General features: G+C 49.3%; 6 protein-coding genes across 6 annotated transcripts; 2 read left to right on the plus strand and 4 right to left on the minus strand.

The window, feature by feature from the left end:
- Nucleotides 1-4,071: 4,071 nt before the first annotated feature.
- On the plus strand, nucleotides 4,072-4,863 carry ANOM_003429 (uncharacterized protein; the record flags this gene model as incomplete). Its single annotated transcript, XM_015548686.1, has 1 exon — nucleotides 4,072-4,863. One exon carries the CDS (start codon nucleotides 4,072-4,074, stop codon nucleotides 4,861-4,863), a length of 792 nt encoding a protein of 263 aa, XP_015410004.1.
- An 860-nt stretch (nucleotides 4,864-5,723) lies between these two features.
- ANOM_003430 (AP-2 complex subunit mu) lies at nucleotides 5,724-7,554 on the minus strand (the record flags this gene model as incomplete). Its single annotated transcript, XM_015548687.1, has 3 exons — nucleotides 5,724-5,878; nucleotides 5,942-6,920; nucleotides 7,068-7,554. 3 exons carry the CDS (start codon nucleotides 7,552-7,554, stop codon nucleotides 5,872-5,874), a joined length of 1,473 nt encoding a protein of 490 aa, XP_015410009.1. The 3' UTR covers nucleotides 5,724-5,871.
- A 514-nt stretch (nucleotides 7,555-8,068) lies between these two features.
- ANOM_003431 (uncharacterized protein) lies at nucleotides 8,069-14,313 on the minus strand (the record flags this gene model as incomplete). Its single annotated transcript, XM_015548688.1, has 6 exons — nucleotides 8,069-9,448; nucleotides 11,087-13,236; nucleotides 13,295-13,682; nucleotides 13,742-13,790; nucleotides 13,843-13,972; nucleotides 14,028-14,313. 6 exons carry the CDS (start codon nucleotides 14,311-14,313, stop codon nucleotides 8,069-8,071), a joined length of 4,383 nt encoding a protein of 1,460 aa, XP_015410008.1.
- A 2,056-nt stretch (nucleotides 14,314-16,369) lies between these two features.
- ANOM_003432 (single-stranded DNA-binding protein) lies at nucleotides 16,370-17,285 on the plus strand. The gene is made up of 3 exons (XM_015548689.1): nucleotides 16,370-16,715; nucleotides 16,850-16,938; nucleotides 17,011-17,285. Exons 1-3 carry the CDS (start codon nucleotides 16,426-16,428, stop codon nucleotides 17,064-17,066), a joined length of 435 nt encoding a protein of 144 aa, XP_015410007.1. The 5' UTR covers nucleotides 16,370-16,425; the 3' UTR covers nucleotides 17,067-17,285.
- Nucleotides 17,286-17,769: 484 nt separating this feature from the next.
- On the minus strand, nucleotides 17,770-19,275 carry ANOM_003433 (pheromone receptor; the record flags this gene model as incomplete). The annotated part of the gene is made up of 3 exons (XM_015548690.1): nucleotides 17,770-18,115; nucleotides 18,169-18,658; nucleotides 18,714-19,275. 3 exons carry the CDS (start codon nucleotides 19,273-19,275, stop codon nucleotides 17,770-17,772), a joined length of 1,398 nt encoding a protein of 465 aa, XP_015410006.1.
- Nucleotides 19,276-21,280: 2,005 nt separating this feature from the next.
- ANOM_003434 (FAD binding domain protein) lies at nucleotides 21,281-22,591 on the minus strand (the record flags this gene model as incomplete). The annotated part of the gene is made up of 1 exon (XM_015548691.1): nucleotides 21,281-22,591. The coding sequence occupies one exon, from the start codon at nucleotides 22,589-22,591 to the stop codon at nucleotides 21,281-21,283; it is 1,311 nt and encodes a 436-aa protein (XP_015410022.1).
- Between the last annotated feature and the right edge of the window lie 194 nt (nucleotides 22,592-22,785).

Raw genomic sequence — 22,785 nt, forward strand, 5'->3', positions numbered from 1 at the left:
CAGAGGCAAGGTTCTCACATTACAAACCTTCAGTGCAGGGTATGGCATGACTTAATTTGTTGGTAACTGGCAGTACACGGATACACACCTATGGATGGACCATGGAATCAAGGGCTCACGTCCTACGTTGAATAGGGATGCAATGTCTCGCAACAAACACCAAACGGGGCGCTGCATCAAAGAGAAAAAGCATCCAGAAAGGGGTAGTCTCAGGGCAGCCACAAAAATGCCTAAGAGCGAGTAATCAGGTCGATGGGATATCACTGAGTCCAGCACGATATTCAAGTCGAGATAGTCCGAACAAGCAAACCTAATAATAGATACACTTCAAATCGGAATGTAATTATACTTTCAATAGTTTATCTCCCGCATAAAGCATAAGGCTCGGGTAAGCATTGCATGGAGTTCTTCACAGGCCAACTTTAACTTACTGCCTCAGAAGCTATCGTCTGTGCGATGCAGACGCAACGCACGGTTAGACCAGATGTATGTTTTGAAACTGTAGTTAAAGAAAACCTAGGGGGGAATACGAAAGTTTTCTTGGTTAGAAAAGAAAGCCAACAAAGCCAGACTAGCATCGATTCTATTTTTGTTGAAACAGGCACCTCGCCCCTGAGAGTTGCCTCAAACACCCACTCCCTTCCCAGGGTCGACGTCAGCAAAGCTGCTAGCACGTGATGCAAAAATAGATCATCGGCTACAGCAATCAGACTAGGAAGGAGAAAATGAGAGGAAGGAAGGGACCAGAAAAGATGGCAAGGCCAGTAAAGCGGGCAAAAGCCAAGAGAAGATAAAAACAGTATGGTCTACAGAGTGGTCTTGGACAATTACCACAAAAAGGCTGAGAGGGGCTACTGAACTTGGGCAGTCATATGATTTTGCCAATCGAGAGAACTAGGAAGAGGCGAAGAGGGAGAAGGAGGTATGGTCTCAAAGGTACCTCCTATCCCCTTTCAAAGGACGATCTCCAATGGGCTTGATTGTACCCTTGATTTGGTAATTCTGGGTCTATTATTAGGCACTTTCTTTCTTTACATTGGGTAATCAGTCCATGTCGATTGGAGGGTATGAGGTTGTCAGTTTTGGGTCATGTAAGGTACCGCAATGGCGGATTTATTCATTGAACAGCTTTGAGGTAATGGAGGGTGAAGACGAACTAGGGATCTGGGATCCGGGGGACGTGCTACTATGTTGAGCAACCATGGGCTATCCTGAAGGGGCCAAGGAGAATTAACCTGGGATGCGTGGTGACATCAGCGGGGGAAGACATTCGCTCGACATGTCTTGGTTCTTTCATCGATAGCAGAACAAAGACAAAAAGCGAAACGTGCTATTGGAGGAGCAGAGAGTGAGAGCAGTCTTACCAGCCACCCAAAGGCACGAGAAAGGTTATCATCTCTACAAAGGATCGATAGATGGCATTATCGGCGGAAAGGGATCTGACCTTACCACAACCGGCAATACAAGGACTTGCATCTGTCAAATGATAATGCAGGTGCGCGTTGAATGTTCTGCAGACTCGTGCCCTGTGAGTATGGTCCCCACTGTGCGGCGATTTTCTCGCATCTGGTTGCACCGGTTCCTCCTACCCCTTGCATGAGTCTTGGATTCCACCTGGAGGCTGGGGTACAGCTGAAGGATAGGCGTTTTTCGCGTTTGGCTGTCTCGTAGTAAGCTTTCCTTAGGATTCAGTATCCCAGTCCTTTGGTTTTACCTGCTATCAGAGCGAATAGTAAGTTGTTATAGTTGTATGGTTGTATGGGGGGTGAGTAACCCTTCCCAGCCTCCTGGGTTCCTCCGCTTTGTACTCCCATTGAGTATCAACGAGCGGGCTTGGGCCATAATTTATTTTCCTTTGGGCCGTCCACATGATGTGTTTCTTCTGGAAAGAGGTCTATCAGACTTGGTTAATGAGTCTGATGTGTTAATTGTCATCTATGCTGCTGCTGATGCAACTGTTCCGTCCACCAAGTGGTACCCTGGCGTATTCGTAGAATTTGCTGCAGCAGTCTGCGAGATAACGCGACATTGTGGATCCCCCCGACCAAATCCCCCGAGATCAAGGATCAGGACCACCTGATTGTGAACGCAAGGCGCCGCAATTGCCCGAATGCGCGTCCGTGACGGGTGGTGGCGGGATTGCAGTTCAAGACACGGACACCAATAGATCTGAATCGGGACACACTAACCAACTGTATATGCTCCAAGACACAGATAGAAAGGGACGATCAGGCAACCCCAGATACTGCCAATGGCACCATGAGCTAATTCGTTTGAGTTTCATCGCACCTCAAGCAAGAATGCGGGAGTGACGACCCTTGGCCCTTCAGGGAAGCAAGGAGGCCGCGTATCTCTGATAAGATCGCGCACGATAGGAGGAAATTCATCTAGCCACTTCATTTTCTCGGACGATTAACCGGATCAGCAACGCCTTGAACAGGGGGCTGGCTCCTGTTCTCGTCCTTCTTCTCGCCTAGTCCGGGCACGATAATATCGCTCCTGCAGCTGGTGGGTTGATGTTCGTAACGTGACTGTCTCATCTGAAGCCTTCAACGGCCGGAGCCTTATCAATACCGCCTGTGATTGGTGGACGCGTGGCGTGTCGTGACGCGTATAATACGCGACGCGTTCGCGATTCCGATAGTGTATGGGCCAATATAACCCAATTGGGAATAGGGAGTATAGAGATGTGCCAGTGAAGTCAGTCAATTGGGCACAAAAGAGTTGCCTGATAAGTGAGTCTTATGTTTGGGATGAAGGCGCTCTTTAATAGTCATTTCCTGAAAGGGTTCATGAGCGGGATGAATCAATGTTGAATCTCCTCAAGGAAGAATGGGAGAAAACGGAATCCAGGTCTACACTCTAATATTTGATCCAGGGTATATCGAGGAGCTATTGTGCTAGTTGTAGGGTGAGTAGAAGAGAGAGAATGGGCCACCTGTGTTTTACTCTACATTATAGTATAATTGTCTGTAGAAGTGGCTACTGCAGAGCTTGGCCAATATCGAATTCAATCGCCACAGATGCTCCGCTCTGATGAAGAGCATTGATGCTGCAAGTGACAATTCGCATGCATTGCAGCAGCTGCAATGCAACTCGAAATTCATGCCGCAACGGCACGAGCCATCAAAGAGGATGTCGTCACGTATTGCAGACAGGATAAAAGTGGGATGATGCAGGGTAAGCAAGGGCGTGAGACGGTGCTGGTTGTACACCCTGTCTTCAGCAAAGTCAAAAATAAACCCGTCTCGTGGTGGCTTTTCGGCGGTTTTCTTTGCTCCCTCAGATAATGCCTTGCTTCATGCATCCCTCTTTGAAGACTCCCTTTTGTCCTTGTCTCACTACAGCCGAGGAGAGGATGGGAGGGGAAAGATTGTAGTCTTTGTAGGCCTTCATAATAGAGCCATTCCCCTGGAACAGGGAGAAGAAGAAAGCAGCAACCCTGAGTAGAAAGAAAGAGGGAGAGCAAAGGCACCCTGAGGGGATATGATTAGACCTGAATCATCAGCCATTCTTTGCTAAGACCATCCTGCCTGGTTGAGAAGGACGTTCGTTTGCTTCACTTCAACTTTTCATCATTTGGAATTTGGAAACTTGCACTCGGAAGTGGTTTCTTTCGTCATTCTTTTGGCATTTTTGCAGGCCATTTTTCTGGAGTGGCTTAACCAGTGGAACGGAGTCGACAAAGCACTTTGTCGTTTGCGGAACATTCCTCTCCTTTTCCCGTTTCTAAAGTTATCGCTCCCGCGCCACTCTCACTCATTTCCCAACGTTGATCCATCTACCCACTCCCTCATCATCTATCTATCAACCCCAGTTGTTCACCTCGTCGCATCGCTCGGAACCAGTCGATATTGAAGCGCTGATATCAAAATTCTTATCGGTCTGGATTTCACACCCCAGTCTCTCCCTGGTCTTATCGTGACCTCCTCCGGCGCAAATCCAGCGCTGCCCGCGCAACCGGCGCACACAACAATCAGCGATCTTGACCAACCACCCTACTCTCTACTATCGCACATTCTTTCGTTTCTCAATATCCTCTCCACGAAATTACCGCACTTCTGCGCAATCATGTTGCTCCCATCTGCTCTCCCCTGCGACATGCGCCGCCCCGCGACTCCGCCATGCCTGGATCCCAGCCGCCAATTCACAACCCCCCCACCATCCGACGATGAGTTCCCATCGAGCAATGGCCTCTTGGGCACCTGTCGCGCCCTCCAATCGCTTCTAAACGCATCACCCGCCCCTTCACCACGATGCGCAAAGCCAGAGCGCCTCCAAAGTCCCCTTCACATCAGATCCACGCCTTCCGCCCGGTCGCGGAAGCAAAGGGACCCCAAACTATCACCCAAGCCTTTACAAAGCGCCAACAAACGCAAGCGCGATCGCTGCGAGGGAAAAGATGACACCAGCGACACAGAAATCACTACTCGTGGCATGCGATTCTCGACCCCCAAGCGCACTCGTCACGCCCCCTATGAGCTTCCTTTGGGTCTCTCTCAATCAGACTTTTATGCCCTTCACTCTCCACCAATCTCACAATCGCCTCCGTCGCCTGCGCATTGTCGCCAACTGGAACTCAGTCCCGAGCAAAGCGCTCAGCTATTTAATCCCAACGCAGTGTTGCCATCTATCGAAGAAACACAGGAAACTCCGCCAAATGAGACCTGGAATGCGGACGACGACCAGCGACTTGTCGAGTTAGTTCTTCAGAATTTCCAGCTTTCCCAGCGAGATCTGGAGGACTACGCGCGCCGCATGGGCAAAGACGATGCCAGCGTCGGACGTCGATGGCAGGCTCTTGTGGGAGACGGAAATGTCGGATTACGAGGGCGACGAGTGGTTCGTCCTCGTTGGCTATAGATGCCCTCTCTTTTTCTTTTCTTTTCTTTTTTTTCCTTCCACGACCTCTCACCCTATCATTCCTTCACATCCTTCCTTCACCTTTCTATGAACATCTTTGACGGATATCTGGTATCATGTATTCTACGGGCTCACGGTTCGCGTTTCTTTCAACTCCACACCGATGTATTACTACCCTCTCTCTTCTTCACCTTTGTCTTTTTTATTTATCCCCGTCACGTCTGGACTGAGATCGTCCTCTTCATTCCCCCTTTACTGTATTCCTTCCGCCCTGTTCACCTTATGAGTTCTATGTATTATCTACGTGCCAGTGACTTGGGGGTTCTCGACTGTACACCAGAGTGTGTTTCCTCCCTTCGATTTCTTGTATGATTTATTTTCAAACTTTTCCTTCTCTTCAATACGGTGATGTGCATTATTAGTTGCTTTTATTTTTTACTATATGGACGATGGTCTCGTGTCTCGGGATAAGAATGGGTTGCATTAAAATCAAGATTATCTTCTTCTTCTACTTCCATATGGGAATTATCTTCCTGGTCTTCTTAAGCTTGTAGAGGCTGTTAGATACAAGATTAAATTGAATATAGGGCTCGATAGCAATTAGGCTCTAGGCACTTGATACACTAGGTTTTGGTATGAGTGTTTATTTATTTATGGTTTTTGTTTTCCTTTTTGGGATGTGGTGACCTGAGTGGATGTAACATGATTGACTTCCTTAGGGTTAGTTTAGGCATACCTGACTTTTCTCCGGTTTATTCTATGAACCAACTGGTGGAAAGCGGTAGGAAATGGGCTGATATTTATAATAGAAAAAGGCTTCACAGAAAAACTATACAATTATAGTCTCGCTCATACAGTACATATCCAGGAAAAGAAACAAGGACCACAACGCCATACACCCAGCTTATGGTTAGTTAATAGATACTGATCCTGACAGTGATGTCGATAATGCCATTGCTAATGGTATAGATGAATGGTGAATCTGGCTGCCTGGCCTGCAGTGACAAGCTAGAATCTATGGTATTGTTAGTATCCCCATCGTCAATGGTAGTAAGTTTGGGAATGGGAAAGAACGTACCGAATTTCGTAACTTCCTGCTCGTGTCATATACCGTACCCATTTCACACTGCTATAGTTGCTCTTCTCGAACACCTTGAGATACCGGACCAGCAGTCCGCTACTTGTGAACATGAGAAGACTGAACGAGAGACTGAGTGGCGGCCGGCTCCAAGCTTTCTGATGTGTCATGCTGGTGAGCGTTGCCTCGGCCGTGAGCACATATTCGCTTCCACCGGAGAAACGGGCGATCTTCCAGACAATGTTGTTGTGTTCGGGCTCGTACTTGGCGCGGCCTTGACTGGTGCGCTCGGTGGTTTTGGCTGTGTTGAGCGGGGTTGGGATGCGAATGACGACGTTCGTTGCGAAGAGCTTTGAGCTATAGTTCGCCTTGATGGCGACGCTATATTCGACCTTCGTCGTACCCACCTCCCTGACGATAGGGTGCACCTTGAACGGGAGGTTTACGTTCTCCGTCGCGCGGTATCGCATGAGCTCGAACTCGCCGTCCGGCGGAACAAACGAGATGATCCGGTCTGCGTCGAAACGGCCCAGTTTCACGCACTGGTGGAATTGACAGTCCTCCAGTGTGACAGAGCCCGCCGCGGCGCGAGTCCCCTTTGTTGTTATGCCCCGGCTACGGGACTCTGGGCCACCGGCCGCATCGGTGTCGAGTAGTAAGCGGTCGTTGAGTCCGAACTTGCACTCCGGCGTGCCGGAGAGGTAGGCGCGCATGACGATCTGGCCGTTGACGTCGGCGCGGAGCACGGTGCCTGTCGCGGACATGAGGAGGTTGACATCTTCGATCACGTCTACGAAGGCCTCGTTCTTCCGGTATTTGATATCGGAGCGGCGCCAGGAGAGCGCGCCGGTGGCTTGCATGGTGATGCGGCTTGAGTCGGTGGGGTTGTTGACGATGGCGGACTTGACTCCCTCCGTCGTGATGTACATCTTCAGGGTGTCCGTTTCCGTGTTTTGGGGGTATCCGAAATCGAGGATCTCTGGATCATACCCGGTTAGCTCTCTGTACTCACCAACGGTCTGGCTGTTCCCCTTTTCCTCGAGTCCTGGCTTCGATGTCACATCCACCCCACCACCCGCATGCCCAGCTATATCATAGCTCAGAAGATAACAGTGTGATTACTTACCATCCAGCAACTCATAAACCAAAACAAAATTATTCTTGACTGCCTCCTCATCGAACTTCCCAAAATAGCTCTTCCCTAGCATCACCAATCGATACAGAAACTCAAACACGAGCGCCGCATTGGCGTTGCTCTTCGTCACCGCTACCAGATAGATATTCTCGTGCTTCACATGGCTGAACGTCGTAGATCCTAGCGTGAGAATGGGCGAGCGTACTTGCGGGTTCGAGATGACCTGGATGCGGAAGATGTCGGCCAACCGGGGGCGGCAGTCATTGCGGAAGGCACGGAAGATTAGGTTTTCGCCTTTTTGATTAAAAATTAGGATACCGGAGAGCATTGTGAAGGAGTGTGAGGGGAGGAGGGAGGGTCGGAGGGTAAAGGGGAAGTGTGAGGGAGGTCGCGAAAAGTTCGGGGGTGGAAAGTTGGGCTTGGAGATCGGCGTCGAGTGAAAGTAAGCTTCTGGACTGAGGGAACGTGGGGAATCCATTTAGCTGCGGTCCCTGTTTTAAATCTACCACAGCGAATCCTAAGAATCCGACCACATCTTTTTCGTGTACCGTACGTGAGATGCGCTATTCACTCAATGATTGTGTTTATTTTTCTTCATAGTCACTATTGTTTTATCTAACTTGTATCTGGCCATCAAAGCCCTCTTGTTATGCACAACCGGCATATATGACATACACCGAACAGACCGAACTATAGACACAGACAGTATACAGAATATAAACAGGAAATCCCATCCCATAACGGGCGAAGGCCAGAAGGCTTTGGAGGAGACATGGTATCAACGATCTGAAATCAAGGACGTGGATATCGTCAAATCGAAAAGAAGTAAGGGTAATTAAGAAGAACATCCCAAGTCGCTAGAATCGTGCAGCTGCAGGTTGCAGTTGAGAAAGCAAAATTAAAAAAAGCATAAAGATAAAGGAATACAGCAAAAGAAGAAGAAAAAAGAAGAAAAGGGAATTCGAAGCATCAAGTCCTAAAGCATCCACCGTTCAGCCGTAGACGACACCACTGCTCGGTCGAGTCCCGGGCAGTGATGGTCCATGCTCACTGGGAATGATGCCAACTTTAGGATCAGGAATCTGTATGTCCAACGACATGTAAGCCGTCCGTCGAAGACTCCAGATATATACCCCGTCCTTTGCGCCGACCTCACGGTTCCAATTATCCACCCAGTCTTCTATCTGCTTGAGCTGGCTTTTGACTCCCGTGGCCCCTATATCCTCCCAGATCCAGCCAGTCAACAGCGCCAGCGCTCCATCTATCCAGTTCCGAAGGCTGAATGGATCGAATGCTTTTATGAGCTTGTCATTGACCGTAGCAATAATCTTGCGGAACTCCTGCTCAGGCAGTAATGGATCGAGGATCTCCGGATACAAGTTGGAAAAGGTCGGGGCCAGGTCTCCCCTAACCATCCAATCTCGACGAATCCGAATGATGCGTGTCGTATGGTACTCCTGAGATCTCACTGATACATGCGGGTTGATATGAGGGTAACACGGATGGGCTGGTCCCCAGGCCAACTCCTCCGCCACGTCGGTTTCGCCACCGGGGTGTTGCCCCGTATGCGACGGTATCGAAGCGATCTGTGCTTGCGACCGCAGGGAAGCCTGGGATTGTATATGGCGGGGACGGTCGTCGAGGGGGTTGGTTCGGTCGACCACGGGGTCTAGGGTCAGGTGTGCCCGGTCGGGCGGACGAATGCTTTGTGCCTCCGGACTCCCATGATTTCCTGCCGATTCTGGCATTTCCTGTAACGGCCAATCTTCGTTGAAGGTACCACTGCGCCGTTGCGCTCGAGGCACTGCGATGCTGGAGCGCCCACTTTCGGTCTCCCCCTGGCTGCGCTCCACCACTAGACTATTCGGGGATGGGGTGAGTCGGCTGCGACGTCGCTCGGGAATCGATAGGAGAGGGTATGCGTCTCGGTGCGCCTCAAGACAGAGATTCTCTTCCGAGCCCTGGAAGGGATGGGGGACCGTGACCGGGGTAATTCGCGGGACGTAGTTGACCGGGTTCGCGAGTCGAACCGAGGGCGGCCGTAAGATGGCGGAGGGAGTCCAGAAACCCTTGTGTCGCGGTATGGATCGGGAGGAGCTCGTTGGCTTGGAGTGATAGGCCGATGACGATGCACGCTGGTGGGACTCCCACGAACGGCGCGGGGGCAGGGAAGACTTTTCAGCCTTGGGCGCGGATATAAGAGGAGGATCCCGTGGGGCCGCAAAAGACGCCGTTTCCGACACGGGCGACGAGTCGAGAATATATGAGAGACGAGAAGGAGGAGGAGACACGGTGACAGGAAGGGCCGTCGTGGTGAAGATTGCTGAGAGAAGAAAAGCAACACCGACTGGATGAGCGACGGAGGCGGCTCGCTGATTGGCGCGTGAGAGGCAGAAAGGGGCAAGGCAAGGGTCACGCTTCGGTCAATGCGCGACATTAGTCGCTGAGGGTTGCAAAAGTATTTCGTCTCGCCTTCAGGATGTAAAATGATGAAGAATGGCAGATATGATGGGGGAATTGGCAAGGGAATTTTGAAATTCAAATCATCGGTCCAATTCGTCAGATCGCACTTCAATAACTAGTTCTTCTCGTCGGATCTCCCGGGCGGATCTATACCTCGTCGTTTAAGTACTCCGTATGGATTTCCAATTTGGATCCAAAAACAAGTCGAGGACAACATGAACAAGGACAAAGCAAAATCAAGTCAATGGACGAGAAGTAAACCGAACGGCAGATGCGATGGGATCTCCATCTTCTAATCTAACTAAATAAATAACCCTTCTCATCATCCCGGAAACATCACCCCCCCTGACGAAACAATAAATGGATCAATAGCCCAACCGGAAAGTAAGGCTTTCAAGCCTTTGCGTCACTCTCGAATCCTTTCCCTTAGGGCACTTCTATCACGGGAGGAGACCAGGCAGCGGGAATTCAGAACACCAACTACGAGTAAACAGAAAAACAAAAGCCCCCACTGAACAAAAGGAAGAAGGAAAGAAAAAAAAAAAAGAAAAAAGAAAAAAGAAATTTAAGACAGTTAAACGACCTGCATCATATGTCATATCGCATAGATTGGACATTATGTGTAACACTCCGCCCATGATTAAGACGCCTCTTATGCAGTCATTTCCAGGATGGATACATCTAAAAGCTCCTGTAGGGCAGCATTCCCGTACCCTACATCAATCAACCTGAAGCAATTACAACGTTGCTCTCTTTGTCCAGCCGGGAAGCTTGGACAACCCCCAAGATCGAGACCCCTGGCGTTGTTTGCTGCTAATTATAATGGTGGAACCTAAATCGTCTCCTTGGCCGCTCCTTCATTAGTCGCCGTTTAGCCCGTCGTTGTGCAGCTGAAGGTTGAAACTAGCCCATAAGTTAGGGCACCAACTTTCGATAGTACCGCTTAGTGAGAGACCCTCTCTCCTGAAGTTGAATAGATGCAACTACACTGAGATAAATGTACTATATATACTGGCGCAAACGGTCTAGTTCTCAAGATTACTAAGTATTAATCCATTGTACGGTAGTTAGTACTGTGGTTTTAGTCGCTCATGGACCCATCTATATAACACTCATTAAGATTCGTTTTGAAAACCGTCCCGCGGAACTCCGAAACGCGTACAGGCATGATGAATTCATCAAAAACGACGTGAAACCCTCACCGCTGCAAGCCCAACCGATGCCCAGACCAGTCATTTGCCAACCACATTTCGATTGGCCATGGCTTGCATCCGTCGCAAGGCTTCTCGATGCAAGTCTGTCATGTCTCCTCGCTGCATACCTTCCGCCATCGCATTCTCAAACTTGACTGACGAGGCTCTTCCCCGCAGCTTCTTGGAAGATGCTGGATTCCGTTCACCCGTCCCTTGGCTGGTCATCGGAGGCTTCTGGGCTGCCGGTCTTCGCCTGTCGTATACATTTTCTCGTACAGATTCCCGCCATGCCGCCAATGAACTTGGTGTGTTGAGTGGGGTTGGTGTACTCCTTCTCACGGAGGTTTGACTTACATTAGACTGCACAGCCATCTGCTGATGTAGCATTGTTCGACGCCGGGAGAGAGGCATGTCGTCTGCTTCTTCGGGGATGGGGAAAGTTGATTGTCGGGGCGAAACGTCGGATCCCTGGACGAATCTCGATGGCCAGGGGTCGGCTCTAAGCGAGAAAGATGACAATCTGTTTCGCATCATGCCCTCGCGCACTGCGATGAGAGGGGGCGGCCCTTTCCACTGAGGTCTGGCTACCTCGGTCTCTTCACGCGGCTGTTCCCCTGAGTCGACTGTAGGAGACACCGCGTCGTAGGCATTGGCGGCATCTGTAACTCCTTGAACCGGTTGGCCTTGAGTTCCTGGGTGTGCAGCATGGGCAATTTTAGTTTCTGGGAAGACAGATGGCCCGGAACATGCTCTCTTATGCACTCGAGCGCTGGACTGCAACTGAGAGCCGGTGGCCATCTGGCTAATTTCCTTTGTAACAGGCGGCTCGGCGATAGAGACACGCCTCTCGACAGCAGGCGGCGGCTGCGCATTCAAAGGTGTTTGCAGCAGTTCTTCTACTTTGACAGGCGCAGCGGCTTCTTTAACTTCATCAGGGGTTTCTGGTTCATCCTCTTCGACTGACTCGATCGGTTCAGGCTCGGGAGCTTCCGCATCATCCAAATGCTTAGCCCACTCGTTCGTCCTATAGGATTGTACCACCTTTGATGTTCGTTGTGGAAGTCGTTCCACAGTTTCTATATCCAGTCGAGGGGGTGCTTCTTTCTTAAGCTTAGTCTTGGTTTCGGATCCCGACTTCGAAGATCTCTGCTTGGCAGGGGCAGGATCCTTGATCTTTGGGGGTGTTTCTCTGGATGAAGACTCCTTTGATTGACTGACTTCGACTGGCTTAGAATCTCGATCTTTCGGGGCCGAGCCATTCACACTGGACCCAACGACTCGTGGCTTGTCATCATTTTGATCTGCTGGCCCTGTTGTCTCGGCTACTATCTCGGTTTCTTGAGGTATTTCTGTGGACTGCTTGTCAAGTTTTGGCTCGGGCATGTCCTTCGCATGGGCTGCTGATGATGATGGTGATGGTGGGAGGCGCTCGCTAGCTTCTTCCTTTGTTGGGCTATTCTCTTTCTTCTCCTGCTTGTCCCCCTCTTGTTCCAGTTCACCGAACTTTTGCTCGTCTATCCCTCGCGAATAGACGCTGGGCTCCCCGACGCTTTTTTCAACATCCTTCTCCAACCCGGATGTCTCTTTACCATTAGCTTCCTGCACAGCAGAGAGCATTGAAGCATCTTCCGAATCAGAAGCAGGTCTATTTTCTTCTTCCATATGATTTCCCGCCACATTGCTGTGACTCTCAGAGGCGGAAATAGAGTTTCCGTCTACCGAGTCTTGCGTGGATGAGCCATCGCAGGAGACCAGTGCTTCTTGCGATTGAGATATAAGCCTTACGCTATTTTCCGCAGATACCTTGTCCAACAGGTCTCTGCCAGAAAGCCGCTTGGATTGTATTGTTCCGGCTTCGGACCCAACGATAGCTGTCATATCAGAACTATTGTCGTCTTTGATTTTGGCTGCGGCTGCCCCATCAAACACTTTGAGTGGGACTTTTTCTCCATCGAGGGAGGATTGGTCTTGGTCTTCTGTGTCGACTCCCACCGTGGTATCTTCTAGTTGTCGACTCTGAGAGTCTCCAGTGTCCCCACTTGATTGCGAAGCAGCATAAGCAGATTCACCATTCGCTCGCCTCTCTAGGCAATCAGAGCAACGATAGGACTCCTGTGAAGAACTTGCAACACTTGACGTGTCAATTGCACCGCCTTTCTCCACATCGACTGCATGGTCTGCCGTACATCCGTTCTTTGAATTATCTGCAAGCTCTGGAATGCCAGAGTCGGGATTGCCATGTCTGGCCTCCCACTCTAACCGCTCTTCTATATTCTTCTCTTCGAACCTCCGCCCAATCTCGAGCTCGGCCTCCTCTTTTTCCTTCTGCTCTTTTTCGCGAACCTCGTTCTCTTTCTGCCTTCTTGCCCGAATTACTTTCCATAACCTGAGTTGTGAGATCACACCTAGCACGGCAATAATGACTGTGGCGGCAAGCTCAACTTTGATATTACGAGTCACAGGGTAGGTGCTTGTATCCAAAGGGAAGATGTCGTCGTTCAGAGCTAGATGTTGGTCAGAGGAACAATCCTGGGACTACTAGGAGTCAAAGAGAATACTTACCCCAAATATAAAGCCAAAACTCCTTCCAACCGGCACGACTGAAGCAGTCAATCCCTAATGCAACAGCAGTACCCCCAGAAATACCAGTCGACGCCATTAGTCCATAGGGCCGAGTGTAGTGGCTGAATGACAGAGCATAGAATGCGACTGAGATAGCGCCGATGAACCCGCTTTTGGAATTTGTCTGTGTAAGAAGGCCTCCTGGCTTAAGGGAGAGAAGCCACATGCTGCTGCAGAACCCGCCTAAAAGACAGCCAAGCCCCTCTGTTAATTCCTTAAATACAAGCGCTAGTGCTCCGAAAGTCACTGCTGTGAAGAAAATAGCGACGAGGTAGGCGCCCTGAACCGCGACACGGACTGGGGGATTCATGACGTAGACGATGAGAACCTACAAGAACGAGGTTGATTAGAATGAAGCCACAGCTAGAGACAGGCAGCGAAGCTCACGGTTACACCAATAGCTGCTAAGAAAGCGGTTGATAGGAAGACTTGGATCCTGAGCCTGGTAAGCTATATCTTCCATTTGTTAACAAGACATCATGTCTTACCATAAATTCCGTATTCCTATTATTGCAAGGGCTGCACCGGCGACGAGTAGAAGGAAACCACCAACCCCCAATGCAGGTGTTATCGTAGGCTGCAAGGGGAGAGCGCCAGGAGCGATCGGGTTTGTTTCATCTGTATAACCTCAGTATTGAGAAGAAGCAAGTATAGATTGGACCTTTCCACTCACTGCCAGCAGGGACCGGTGTAGCCAGGGTCGCTGTAGCCGTAGTGGCCGAGGTGGCTGTATTTGAGGCCGAGGTGGAATTGGCTGTAGCTGTCGCATGGCCAGTTGCGCTCGCGGTCGTTCCAGTGGTTGCATCTGCAGTTGTTGTAGTTTCTTGGTCTGTTGCTCTAGCTTCTATAATGGCGATGCTCCCATACTGATTGCCCTCACTATGAGGTACCTGCGCCGCAAACACGAATAGACACGGCACAAGATACGCAAGAAGCGCAAGCAAAGGAAGAAGCCGCATCTTGCGGAGGGAGATTCGGGTATTCAGGGTCTCAGAGCAACATCAACAGAGTCAAGAGTAACCTGACCTGAAACCAGTATAGGGTCACAAAAACTGCAGAAAGTCCCGTCGCAGTTTCTAGTCACACATTATTCATGTACATCGATCGGATGGTCAAGTACGAGCAGCGAATTTTAACTATTGAAGAGGAATAGAAACGCGCAATAGAGAACAGGGAACGTGGGTCACTGGGCCCTTAGTCGGTACGTCTCCACTATGTATATTCTATCGTATGCATGTAGTAGGGATGCATGAAAACCGAAAAGGAGCTCTCATACTTAGATCCTGGTACGCGGGAACTCCGTAGCCCGTAGGTAGCGTCGTTAGCCCGCACAAGAAGAGGTCAAAGCAAGCCATATTACCAAATGGACTAAACGGATGAACGGCGCAACACGGCCCACTCAGCAAAAGCAAAAGACAGCAGTGACATGCGTGGAAAATTGAGTTATCTAGTAGGGATCGGCAACTTCGTTCACGATGGCGACGACAGCTGAACGACTATGTCGTATCAGGGATTAGCTCGCAGGCTGTGGGCATCACTCAAGGAACCAGATTAAACAGACTTCAGGGAGATCCACGATGGCGTCCGATAGACCGAACTAAGTCTGTAAGGAGAATTATCGTGTCGAAAGGCCGAATGTTAACCGGAATTTGATCAGTGCTCTTTGAGATTAGCAATCGCATGGTGTCGGGATGCGTTGAAAATCCTCACGCACAGGGTAAGCCAATTTGCAATCAGACGGAATCGCAGTCTGACGTGGCGCCATCACGCTGAGATGATAACCATGATCCAACAAAAAGGATATAGGACTGAGTACGAGAGCAGCGTGCTCTAGTGAAGGTCTCGCTAGTCGTGCTTACTAGTTCGTTAAGCGTTGACTAAGTTGTTTAAACCCTCCAAGTTTTGGGGCCGTCATTGCGCTAGCAGCACTAGCAACCCTCGGAATGAGTTTAGGGCGTGTGATCGGCTGCATGAGGCGACAGGTCTAATTTCTCCCGCGATCGTCTCTTCGGCCTATCATCCTCCACAATCAAAACACAATGGCCTTGATCACAAGGCACCGCTCGCTCAGTGGAGGACGGACGCCACACTAATTTCCGAACTAGATTTCGTCTCCAGGAACCATGCTCATCTTCGGGACAGAGATCTGGTTATACACAACTTACTTTAGGAAGATGCATACCTAGTCAGGAGTAAGACCCAGGATATGTGGTCGCATAGTGAACCGAACACCGGTTCCTCCTCCGGGATGGTGGGCCCTCCAGCATGTACTCGTTTCTGTCAACCCACTCCATCAAGTCGGAAATTTATCTCAGAACTTGTTAGTCGCCACCCCCAAAGCATCTTTTCAATAATGGAATGCACGGTCGCGATGCGGTGAACACATCACGGCAAGAGTAAAAATGACCTGGAGACTACCATTCCAAGATTTGAGTTAAAAAAGGCGAGCTTACTGTCACGGCCAATGCCCGAAATTGATATCTCACACGTCATAATTGCATGAACACCAATAAATCCTTGACCGCACAGTTAGCGATACGATCAGTAGTATATTTCTCTGTAGCGAAAAGTTTATTATGATTGATACATGCATGCATGTCCTGAGAGTCATGGCGAAAATGGCAACTGTCAGCAGGCGTCCCAGAAGCGAATGGGAGGCGGAGGTGTCTTCCGGCCACCAATCTCTGTATTACAGAGTGTCATGGTATCACTTCCGTCTGGTTCTTCTTTCAGGTAGAAGATAACTCTGGTGGGAACATCCCATGAACAAGAACGAGAAGGTATCCATGAACATAGTACGAAGTAGAACAGGAAGTACTTTAGATAAGTAAACCTCCTATGGTTGATGGATGGATGGAGCTAAAAGGGTTCACCCAATGATCGCCCATAGTCATCACGTGAGGCCCACATCTCATTCCAAATCGCGCTGGCAAAGGAACGTTAGTAATGACAGTTGAACCTCTTGGACGAGCTGTGACATTTGACTTCCCTTTTTTTTAAAATCTTGATTCTCACCGACCATTATCCCTAGTACTTGCTCAAAGGCAAAGATCCCGAACACCAGCCATACCATGTCTGCCTTCGCCTCATCCCTGCGCCCAGTGATGCGCACCGCCACTGGCGGAGCTCTCTCCGCGCGTTCCTTCAGCTCCTCCTCATCGCGTTCGGTAGCTCGTATGATCATCACCGGCCGTCTGGCAGCCGCTCCGGAGCTGCAGGCCACCTCATCCGGTCAGGATGTCATCAGATACACCGTTGCTACCTCGACCGGGGCCCGCGACAACCGACAGACAAGCTGGTTCAAGGTCGCAAGCTTCGACCAGGGTGGTCAGCGCGATTTCGTGCTGGGTCTGCAGAAGGGGTAAGTACCGCCCCTATTTTCCATGACGTGCATATATATTTATACTTGAGTGCTGTTATATGTTCTTGATTGCAATGCATGTACAGGAAAAGTGGTAATGTGTGGTGCTAACGTTGATTTTTCTTATTCGCCAGAACCCTTGTTTACCTCGAGGGAAGCGCCAGCCTGCGGGAATGGGAGGACGCTGAGGGCAAGAAGCAGACCACTCTGAACATTGTTCAACGTAAGATTCCCGGCTAAGATGAACTTAATCTGTCGGACTACGCTAACTTCCGTGTTACGCGTTGCTATTCAGGGAACCTTGAGGTCCTCAAACGCCCGAACAACCCTAACGAAAATGAGTCTGCCTAAGCTTTGTCGGCCGAACATAAGCCTGCACAAGGAGAACTACGTATTAGCTTGAGGGGCGGATATCTAGAGAGCGGAGGCTTTCTGTGGTCCCTTGTAGGTTTTCTCGGTGAAAGTGAATTGGCCATTATGTGTTCTAATTGTATTTTGGATCGTACGGCTTCTGTATTGTAGTTGTTATACAAGTATACCCTTGAATACTAGCGCTCTTTTAGCATACTGCTTCGTGGCTCTCAGGGGACAAGCTTAAAATGGATGTGACGCGTCAGATGCGTTGGACGACCTGCTTGTCTAAAATGGTCTGCATCATACTAACTATGTGTTACTTGTAGCATATCACATACCGGATCAGTTAATAATAGTAAAACCTTCTGGTTACATCTTGGACGGTGATGCCCGATAAAGGTGATTAGATCTACTCCGTGATATGCTGAGATATCTGTAATTATTGGGGAACAGAAGCAATGGACTCATCGCAGATCTAACCAGCGGCGTCTCCCTTGGAGGTCATATGTTAAGGATTGATGCAACATCAGCCACACATCTGGAGGAGAAGAAAAAAGAAGGCAACATAAATAGAATTTGAAGCACTCCCAACGGACGAGCCGGAATGAAAAGTAAGAGACCCTTAAATCCCGGGGCGCAGGCACTTCACCTGGTCAATTAGGTAAACGACCTGTCCAGGGGTATTGCACTAGTCACGACCTCATGTTCGCAATTCGCTATCCTGGCTGATGTCGCGTTTAACTCGGATGAATGCCTCTCTTCCAGGCATGTAAGTAAGATCGCTACTTCGCCGGCTTTGGCTGGAGCCCGCCCATGCATTAGCGGAAACTGTATTTGACGGAGCAGAGAGGTTCGGTTGGGATAAGATTCTCTCGCCACTAGAAGTAGACGAGCGGTGAAGTGGGCGGTGCCAAAGAGACCAAGGATGCTTAAGCCAAGATATGCGTTTTCCTCGTTGGGGTTTCGGCGAAGAGACTCTGCCCTTCTCAATGTCATTGGAGCTCCTGTCGATACTATTCGCAGTAGCTGGGTTCTCTGTACAAGTTCTATGGCCGCCGTTAGTACATGACTTGTTAGGTCTAGTGCAGCTGGTCCTTACCCTGCTGTCGAAGTCGATGATTTATGGAAAAGTAGCCCCAATCGGCTGTTCGAGAAACCCGACGTATTCGAGCGGGATGCATCTGGTGAAGAGCCATGGGCTCTGACGAAGTAGTGATCCAGGCGCAGCAAGCGGAGGTATGAGCCATACATCCTGGAAGCGTCTCTGCCGCACCCGAAGAGGATGAACAACATGAATCCAGCGGCCACTGGAAACCAGCGATCGAAAAAGGCTTCACCACCCGAAGGTATCTTCAGGATTTTATTCCAATGTGGTCCGTGTGCCACATTCCATGAGTAAGAATGCCACGGTAGCGAAAGCTCTATGTTTTTGTAGACAACGTATGTCTGGACCGGCAGAATAGCCAGTAGCACAATGAAGGAAAGGATGAATAGCCGCATGAATCTAGATTTGTTCAAGTTGCTGTTTGATGCTTGTAGGATGTCACCAAATTGGTTTCGGTATCTGTGAAGACGATAAACCACAAGGCCTGGTAGGCTGTTAGCTGCTTGGACCAAGAAGGCCACGGACAGGTGCTAACATACTACAATAATAGCCAGCAATGAGGCAGATTAATAGAGGCCAGATCCATGCCAGTATGAGGCTCACCCAACTTTCATCAAAGCTGTTAACGCAGCCCGAGATGCCAACCAGAATGTATCGGTTCGCCTGGTAGACTATATGTGTGGCCATTGCCAGAACGGGCACGATCACACAAAATAACATATCTATGCCCAAATTCCACCGCCGTTGCTGCTTGCTCGGGACAAGCATCGCACGTCTAGTATCAATCATGCCCGCCAGAGCGCGGAAGATGCAGACCAAGTTCCCAGGCACTGCAACATAGCTGGCAATCATCACTTTGACTTCCACGTCACAAAGGCCAGCGCCACTCCACCAACTGCCCATGTCATCATTTGGCCATATAAATGCATTGATAACATTGAACAAGTTGAGACACAGCAGCCAGCATATGAGGGAAACGACAGGAAAATTCTTATTTTTCCAATGCAAGATCAAGGGAGGGATGGTCAGCAGAAAGCATAGGATAGAAAGCGATGGAATGATCACCGCCTGGGCGTAGGGAGCAGTACTTGATGCCGACATATTTTTTGATACAAGTACAACTGTGTGATCTGAAGAAAACTAAATGTTGATATCAAATGATGGACGTCTCAGTCGGCCAGGTGGTAGGTATACTTGACTTCCAGAGCCACTGGACTAACTAAGGAAGATAGGAGCTCCGTACGAGGAAAAGGGGAGCATCGTGTGGAAAGAAGCATGGACACTGAAGGAGAAACACGATGATTGAGAGATCTTCAGAGACAGATGTCTTATTGAGACGAAGCGGAGGAAGTAAGAACAGGGCGTTCCACGTAGACGCAGCTGAAACATGGACTTCCACTATACGTCCAGTGATATAGAATGATTCACATTTGAAATATAGTAGACAGAACGATGATCCAGACCCTCGGGGCCGTTTATTCGGGTTGCTGCAGTCGACCCAGTTACATCCTGTATGGGCAGTTGTATACTAGTTCCTGCAGAATAAACTTGGCTTCGCGGATCTGCAGCCGGAAACTAGAGCGGCCCGTCGTATAACAGTTATATTATTAACGTAGTGCCTTAAGACAAGTCAATGATGAAAAGAGACAATGAATTAGATAGTGAAGCGATTGACCATCGACTAGATGGCAGCAATAGGGCTTGCTTAGGGAGGACATACCGAGTGACATCATCCGCCTGCCGACCTTTCCCATTCGGGGTATCAATAGAGGGCAATCAATCGCCATCAATAAGCCGTCAAGCCGGATATTTAAGACAACGGGGGATATCTAATTATATGGACAAGTACCGAGATTGAAAACTCGTCCGATTGACTCCCGGGTCAATTGATATGGTGAGACTGTCCGCCCCATAGCCCTGCAGGTATCCTATCACACCAGCAAAACCAGCAGGGAATGCTGTCAAATTGGAACACGCCTTGACGCATCATGAGGCCATGTAGGAGAGGTGACTAAGAAAGTCGTGAATGTGTTATCCTTGCAGGCAAAATGGGGGCAGGGCACCTTTGGATGTACGATTGAGCACTGCTGTTGCCTATTGGAATGGGGCGAGTCTCTTTGGCGTGACCCTCCCTCGCTTGAGATATCCTGATGTTTGGCCCCCGAAAAAAATGGTCAAGGAGAAAGGAGGGACAAGCCCTCTATCCAGTGGCACTTGAAAGTGAAAAACTGATCGGGAGTTCCGAAGTGGGTGGCACTTAAGTTACTCACACAGCCGGCAGCAGGGAAGCAAGGAGGACATAAGAATCATTGACGTTGTACGTCCATCCTTGTGTATTACACACTGTGTAGAATACCGCTCCGTATTCATACAGAAACAAACATGGAGCTTCTTGCGAAAAATTGTGAAGCCTCTTCCTGTATTATTATAGTGTGCCAGCTCGCCGAAAATTATTCAAGAAATCCATCATTAGGGATGTATATTCCCATCTCTACATAAGTATTTACTTTTTCAACAGAAATACCAGCCCAATAGCCATGGTAGTAGGATATTTACATCGCTGGCTTCATCGCAACCTAATCACAAAATACGTAACAAGGGGATACACAACCATACACACTGTAGGGGTCACGATGTTCAGACCAGAGCCCTTGTCAATGTTATGCAGCTTCAGCACATTCTTACACATTGTCGGCTTGGCTGTCAGTCTTCGTCGCCACAGGTGAACATCAGATCCGCTATCATGTACAGAACGACATTAGCCATGCAATACTTTGAGGGAGGATAAGATAGGCCACAATTTAAAAAGACCTTTGGTATGTTTGTATTCAGAAGGTCTGCAAGGATCAACTAATAAACAGTAATATCGTAATCGAGGTAACTAGTCATCCAAGGGGCCTGGCAAAGCATAACAGCATGTTCAATCTGGTATCTGCCATGGCAATGAAGCTACCGCTTGACTGGTGACCTGAAGCTATGGCAGCTCCCATTAGAGGGAGTTGAAGTAGTCAAATCCACATCCAAGGTCTCGTCTTTTCTATTTCTGCTCGGACGTACGTGTCAATTATGTACTGAAAGTTTTCTGGCGTCTGTACCACCAAGCTTTCTATTGTAGCAAATCCTTGCGTTCTACTAACAAATAGTCCTTATGCCAGAATGTATGCATCAACCCGTAAGCCCCAGAAATCGGCCAACAACTCATTACCCAGTCTCCCAGCCGCGATGTCCAAGACCGCTTCTTGACGACCTCTTCCGGCTGGATTTGGACTTTTTGATACAGATTCGGTAAGTACGACGTATGATACTTCTGTCGTAAGCCATCCATTGTATCACGGTCATAGATTGACCAGAATTCCTCCTCTGTATAGTAGGTCCGTGCGTAGAGCCACTTTTGACCCCCAAGCATGTTGACGACTTTCTCGAGCTTGCGATTAAAGTCGACAAAGTTCTTCTTACCCTTCGGTCCTGGACCCCATACTCCAATGCTGAGCATCATATCACGATGACCTGGGTCAGGATGGTTTCGCCGTTGCGCCATCAGCCCTGACACATGTGTCGTTGCAGTCCGGACAGGGCAAAGCCATAATGGGTACCTCCCAAACGAGTCATCAAGAAAATCAATCAGTTCTTTGGCTCCAGTATACGGCACCGCAACATCCTGGATAGTGTACTCCTTGAAAAGTCCGCTCTTGTGGACGGCGTGATACATGACCCTTGTATGGGAGATTCCGTCCAGCACCCATCGCATGAACTTTGTCTGGGGAAATAGGAAATATTCAAAGGCGTACTTCCCCACCCAGAAGCCTCCCCGGTCATAGCGGAATAGGTAATCGGTCAATGGGATCAGCTCCTTGGATGCGGTCCCCTTCTCCAGGTTTGATAGCGAGGAAACCATGTCTTCGGCATGCATATAGAACCACGGATCAGTGGGACGAGTAAAGGTTTGAACCTGATCTTCCTCTGCCAGACTGGTGATTGACCCGGCACAGATGCATCCCTTCGTCTTGGTGAATATAATACCATCCAGATACTGATACGTAGGGTTTGGTGTAAGCTCTTCAATTTTTCTGATGGCCTCGTCAATACCCGAGATAGGAAAATAGGTCAATTCCATTACAGGGTTTGTCAGAAGTTCTATGAGTTGCAACTCCAGTAGAGTCGTGATTCCAAGGGTTCCAAAGGAGCACGCAGCACCGAAGAACAAGTCGGAGTTTTCGGTTGGGGATGCTTGCAGGATCTCGCCGTTCCCAATCACAATCTCAATCCAAGAAATTGTTCGATCAAAGAAACCATGCCGATACGAGCTACTCTCTCCTGATGTGCCTGCGAATCCGCCACCTACTGTTATCCCGGGATACTCCATCACCACCGGCGGAATGAATCCATGGGGGAGGATTGCGCTGACAAGCATATCCATAGGAACATTAGGCTCGACTAGCGCTACCTTGCGTATCCGATCAATACTAAGGACACGATTGAGGCTGCTTGTATTGATGGTATTGGATGTGGACTTTCTTGAAGGGCGTGTTGAGTTCGTGGAGCGTGATACATATGAAAAGGCTTCTTGTCATCATGGAATCGCTTCACTCGCGCAGATATTTGCCGGACAAT

This window comes from Aspergillus nomiae, assembly GCF_001204775.2.
Source record: "Aspergillus nomiae NRRL 13137 chromosome Unknown contig00038, whole genome shotgun sequence".
Classification (NCBI taxonomy): Eukaryota; Fungi; Ascomycota; class Eurotiomycetes; order Eurotiales; family Aspergillaceae; genus Aspergillus; species Aspergillus nomiae.

Excerpts from the sequence above, each read along its gene's own strand:
- ANOM_003432 (XM_015548689.1), top strand. The coding sequence starts at position 16,426 with ATGTCTGCCTTCGCCTCATCCCTGCGCCCAGTGATGCGCACCGCCACT. Across the intron at positions 16,716-16,849 it reads GTGCTGGGTCTGCAGAAGGG|AACCCTTGTTTACCTCGAGG; the intron begins GTAAGTACCGCC and ends CTTATTCGCCAG. Across the intron at positions 16,939-17,010 it reads CACTCTGAACATTGTTCAAC|GGAACCTTGAGGTCCTCAAA; the intron begins GTAAGATTCCCG and ends GTTGCTATTCAG.